The 5,731-nt window shown below is 40.8% G+C and overlaps 1 protein-coding gene across 5 annotated transcripts in view; it reads left to right on the forward strand.

Moving 5' to 3' along the window:
* NCEH1 (neutral cholesterol ester hydrolase 1) overlaps positions 1–5,731 on the forward strand; it is a 119,625-nt gene that overhangs the window by 100,310 nt on the left and 13,584 nt on the right. For all 5 annotated transcript variants that reach the window (XM_011968618.1, XM_011968619.1, XM_011968621.1 and 2 more), the window contains one exon: positions 932–1,001. In XM_011968618.1, coding sequence (XP_011824008.1) covers positions 932–1,001 — 70 coding nt within the window. The remainder of the gene's footprint in view (positions 1–931; positions 1,002–5,731) is intronic.

Raw genomic sequence — 5,731 nt, forward strand, 5'->3', positions numbered from 1 at the left:
TTATTTATTTATTTTTATTATTATTATTATACTTTAAGTTGTAGGGTACATGTGCATAACGTGCAGGTTTGTTACATAGGATTAAATTCTTACATATTAAATTGGTTCTGTTACTGCAGACCTTTGGATCCTCTAAGAAATGCTAAGACTTCCCTAAAATTCTGGTTTTTAATGTGTTCATTTAAAGAGAATACCATATTCTTCAAACCAATCACTTTACTAAACTGCAGCAAATGAAGTGTTAAAAGAGCAAAAAATTTTTTAATTGGTTTATTATTTTTAGTCATAAGATCTCACTCTGTCACCCAGGCCAGAGTACAGTGGCACTATCACAGCTCATTGTAACGTCAAACCCTTGGGCTCAAGTTCCTCAGCCTCCCAGGCAGCTGGGACTGCAGGCATGCACCACTATGCCTGGCTAATTTAAAAATATTTTTTAATAGAGGCAGCATCTGGCTATGTTGCTCAGACTGGTCTCAAACTTCTGACCTCAAGTGATCTCCTTCCTTAGCCTCCTGAAGTGCTATTACAGGCATGAGCCACCACTCCCAGCCTAAAATTGCATGATTCTAAGGAAGAGACTGCTTATTTGCTGTGATTTTTTTAGAAAGGTATATACATTTGAAGAGCTATAAAATCAGGATCAATTTGGTGCATTTCATATAGTCCATTATGAAATAAATATTTAGATGGTAATATATTCAAAACTAAACTATGCATTTCCTGTTATTTATAGTAGTTGCATGTTATTAGAAATCAGATTTAATTTTTCACGTGTACATGTAACTCTATCACTTGTTCACATTTGGTTTTTATTATTTGTTTTCAGCATTAGCTCCAAGCCTAAAAACAATTAACACTTAGCAGAATTTAAGAGTGAACAGTATTAAATGACCTGTTTTGTAATGATTGTTCCCTTTGTGTCTTTTAGAAATCAGGTATTATGATGAGCTGTGTACAGCAATGGCTGAGGAATTGAATGCTGTCATTGTCTCCGTTGAGTAAGTAATTAATGCTAGTCATGGAAAACTTTTCTTATGAAGGAATTCTAGATAACTTTGTTTAGTTATCTAGAATTACTTTGTTACTTTGTTTTACAAGTGATAAAGTATAAAATAAAGGTCTCGAGTTGGCAAAGTGATTTGCCCAAAGTCACACTCAGAATAATCAGAAAAATGATTTCTGATATAACAAAATTTATTGAACTAGCTTTATAACACTTCAAATTACCTTTTCACATTTAGTTTTGAAAACTTCTGAAAAAAGGATTAACTAAAAACCTAGAGAAGTATGCAATCAGTTACTTGCAACATATAAGTTTAATACTAACTTTTTAAATCTAAAAAGTAGTAAGGATTTTAAGAGAATCTCTTTTACAGCCAAGAGTTGAAAAAATTACTCTCTTAGAGTCAGGTTCTATGACTTGGACCTTGGGAATAGAAATACGTGTTCAACAAATTTTTGTGGTGTAGTTAGTAGTAATAGTAGTAATATTAATGTTTTGAGTTGTCTCTATCAGTCCTGTATAAGCCACTTTTCTGGGCAACTAAGAAGAAAGTGAATAATAATTATAACAATTATGATGATAATAATACAACACAAAAATCACGCTGTCTTTTTTGTGCCAGGTACTGTGCGAATGCCTTTGCACACGTGTCTCTTCTACTTTAGGTCTTTATTTAGATACCATCCTCGCAGCGAAGCCTTTTTTTTGACAAGCCTTTGTAAGATTGCAACCCACATTTCTCTGTTTCATTTCTCTCCGAAGCTATCATCAATATCCGACAAATCACATATTTGGCTTATTACATGTTTATTGTAATAAGTGGAAATAGACAATATGAATTTTATAAAGGCAAACATTTCTGGATTGTTGTTTGTTTTGTTTATTGCTGAATCTTTAGTGCCTGGAAATATTCCTGGCATATGGTGAGCATTCAGTAAATATTTATGGAATGAACGAATGAAGCATCTTCATTCTCATATAAAACATCCAAGATATTTTGATATCTTTTTCATAAGTGAGGAAATTGAGACCCAAGAAGCTAAGTAATGTGCATAAGGCCAGATAGCTAGCTTGTCACATAGATGGGGTAGGGGAGTAAGTCAGATAGTTCCCGAGGTCTCTGGACCTTTCTGATCCAGTTTCAAGCCACTGTTGAAGGAAGCTTATAATGCTGAGTGGCAGGGCCATGACATCAACCACTTTTCCTTGCCCCAGGCTCATTCAGTTCTCTTCTTCCCTCTGCCTCTCTGTCAGCTGCTCTCCTGTTCATGGTGCATCACCTCCTTGCTCCTACTCCAGATTTAAGCAGATCTGTTCTGCAGTCTCTTGGAAGGGACTGCTCAGAGTCACTGAGGCAGTTCTGACCATGTGGACAAAAGCCCTAGAGCCACCTAAAAGCTCTAGAGTCACCCAAAAGCCCTAGAGTCACCCAAAAGCCCTAGAGTCCAGATAGCTGGAGCCAAATCTGCTGAGGAAGCAGCCACCGCACCTGGGCCTTTCCGGACTCTCCTTGAGGCCTCCCAGATTACTCAAGTGTTGTCAGTGCAGTTTGGTAATACAGGAACCTTCAAGGAAGTGATTTGGGCAGCTGGCCTGGGCAGCTGGCCAGAGGAAAGCACAGGGGATGTTTAAGCAGACAAGGCCGTACAGCTTGATGTTGAGGAACAAGCTTCAGGGGCCGTTCAGTTGGTTTCTTGTGTAGCCCCAGCTCCTTGCAGGCCTGAGAAAAAGAGAGAAGCTGGGCCTGTTTCAGTTGGCATCATGCAGATTTTCCATTCACCACAGGGCTTACCCTCTGGGCTTCAATATCACTATTTGGCCACATGCCCTAAACCGTTCCTCCATTCCCTTCTCCCCTTATCAGCATCTGTCTCAAGTAAAATGGGTATTGTCAGGCTTATCATAAGACACAGAAGAATAAGACATGTTTAAGAAGATTTTTTTGAAAAGGGCTAAAATTTAGAAGGAATTGCTTTGATTTTAACTTTGCAGTGTTCTTAATCTTTACAACGTGGTATCCAGATGGGAGACATCAGCGTACGGCAGTCAAGTTCCATCACTCATGACTGTGACGTCGAGCAGGTCACTTAAACTCATGTGCAAAATGGGGTTGAGAACCCTTCCTGTATGTTTAGAATGTGAGCTACTGGGAAAAGAGCAAGGTATAGTCGTGCACCTTACTTGGGAGGCTGAAGTACAACGATTACTTGAGCCCAGGAGTTTTGAGTCCAGCGTAGGCAACATAGACCCTATTTTTCAAAAAACAAAGCAAAGCCTGGGCGTGGTGCTCACGCCTGTAATCCCAGCACTCTGGGAGGCTACCTGAGGTCGGGAGTTTGAGACCAGCCTGATCAACATGGAGAAACCCCGTCTCTATTAAAAATACAAAATTAGCTGGGCGTGGTGGTGCATGCCTGTAATCCCAGCTACTCGGGAGGCTGAGGTAGGAGAATCGCTTGAACCCAGGAGGTGGAGGTTGTGGTGAGCCGAGATCGCGCCATTGCACTCCAGCCTGGGCAACAAGAGCGAAACTTGGTCTCAAAAACAAAACAAAACAAAACAAACAAACAAAAAAAGCAAAAACAAAAGAATGTGAACTCCTGGAAACAGAAATCACGTCTTCCTTCCTTTGCATCTCCAGAACCCAGTGCAAGGCTTGGAGTGTGCATGCTGGGTAAATGCATGCTGAGTTGGGATAATGACTGCAGAGAGTTGTCACGAGAATCATTTTAGACAATTGATATAGAAGGAGTTCAGATATTCAAAAGCACTAGATGAGTCTGGAGGATTATTGCTCTATCTAGCCTATAGAATGAAAGGGTCAACTTACACATTTATTTATCAGCATGTTTGGAACTCACAGTACTTTTTTTTTTTTTTTTTTTCTGAAGAAATAGTGAGATAGTAATCCTTGTTAGGATTCAGGCTTACCCAAGGGCACTTTATAACCTATGCTGTAGTTGAGGTACAGCCAACATTATGTGATCATGATGTTTCTCTTGGAAACGATGTTCAGGCCAGGTGTAGTGGCTCACACCTGTAATCCCAACACATTGGGAGGCTGAGGCAGGTGGATCACTTAAGTCCGGGAGTTCAATACCAGCCTGGGCAATATAGCAAAACCCCATCTCTACAAAAAAGTTAAAAAAACAATTAGCCAGGCATGGTGGTACATGCCTGTAGTCCCAGCTACTCGGGAGGCTGAGTTGGGAAGATTGCTTGAGCATGGGAGGTCAAGGCTGCAGTGAGCTGAGATTGCGCCACTGCACTCTAGCCTGGGTGACAGAGCAAGACCCTGTCTCAAAAAAAAAGCAAAGTATGTTCAGAGCTGGATCTCAGTGGCTCGCTTCTTTCTTCTTTCTTTTATTCCATAAATATTTATTGGATTCCTGTTTTGTGTCAGTTACTGTGTTAAATTCTGGTGACATAACAATGTAAGAATGACTTAATTCTTGCCTTCATAGAGTTTATGATCTAGAAGAAAAAGACCTTGAATAAGTAATGTCAAAAGTGTGATAAGTGATGGGAAGTAGAAGGGCAAGTAGTAATAGAGGCATCTAACAGGCAAGATCTTACCTCATTTAAAGGGTCAGAAATGGTGTCTTAAAGAAAGTGATGCTTGGATCAAACCCCTAAGGATGAGCAGAACCTCATTAGAAAAGTGGATTGGTCATGGAAGACCAAAGTGGTGTAATAAGAGGGCTTGAGAGGTGAGGGAGGAGGCAGAGAGCAGTGAGGGAATGAAATGTGAGAGAAGACAGATGGAGGGACAACTGAGGAAAACAGAAGTAAGGGTGGATGATTCTGAGAGTCTTTAGGAGGACGGTGGACCCTTGGTTCTCCTGGACCTCCACCTTCTAGAAGAGAGGCTGTCTAGAGCCAGCAGCTCCTTGCCTTGAGGCCCTCTAGAGTGGGTAGTGGTGTCATGGCTTTGCTATTCTTTCATGTGGATTGTGGCATTGGGGAAGGTTCTTATCTGAGGAAGCTGGTGGGCAGGAGTTCCAGCAGCCTTGGTAATGTAATCACCTCATATGAGCACCAGGAGTTGGGACTCCATGATTCATGTCACTCATGCTGGCACAAGGGTCTGGAGACAGACCAAATAACCAATAGGTAAAGTCCTTGAGTTACAAAAACTAGGTAAAAGCCATGCCTACTACTCAGCAGCTTCTACAACGCTATGCTATTTTTACATATTAATTGCACAATAAGTATTTGTTAAATACATTACAATGTTTATCTTATATCTAAGGTACGCAGGTGTATCCTCATTTATATAATCTAGAAAGGCCTTATTTTATATTCACAAACTTCGGTGCAGTTTAACTATAATTGAGTACCTTTTTACCTCTAGTTTGTTTATTTTTTATTTATTTATTTTTGAGACAGAGTCTCACTGTGTTGCCCAGGGTGGAGTGCAGTGGTGCAGTTTTGGAGAAACAATCATTCATCCACATTCCTTCCCCTCGAGCACAATTTTATTATATGTTTTTTCAATGGAAAGGAAGCTTCTGGGTGGGATGCAGTGGCTCATACCCATAATTCCAGCACTTAGGGAGGCAGAGGTGGGAGGATCGCTTATGCAGCTCGAGGCTGCAGTGAGCTATGATGATGTCACTGCACTCAAGCCTGGGTGACAGAGTAAGACTGTCTCTTAAAGGGGGCAGGGGGCTGGGCGCAGTGGCTCACACCTGTAATCCCAGCACTTTGGGAGGCTGAGGTGGG

This window comes from Mandrillus leucophaeus, unplaced genomic scaffold (assembly GCF_000951045.1).
Source record: "Mandrillus leucophaeus isolate KB7577 unplaced genomic scaffold, Mleu.le_1.0 Scaffold850, whole genome shotgun sequence".
In the NCBI taxonomy this organism is placed as follows: domain Eukaryota; kingdom Metazoa; phylum Chordata; class Mammalia; order Primates; family Cercopithecidae; genus Mandrillus; species Mandrillus leucophaeus.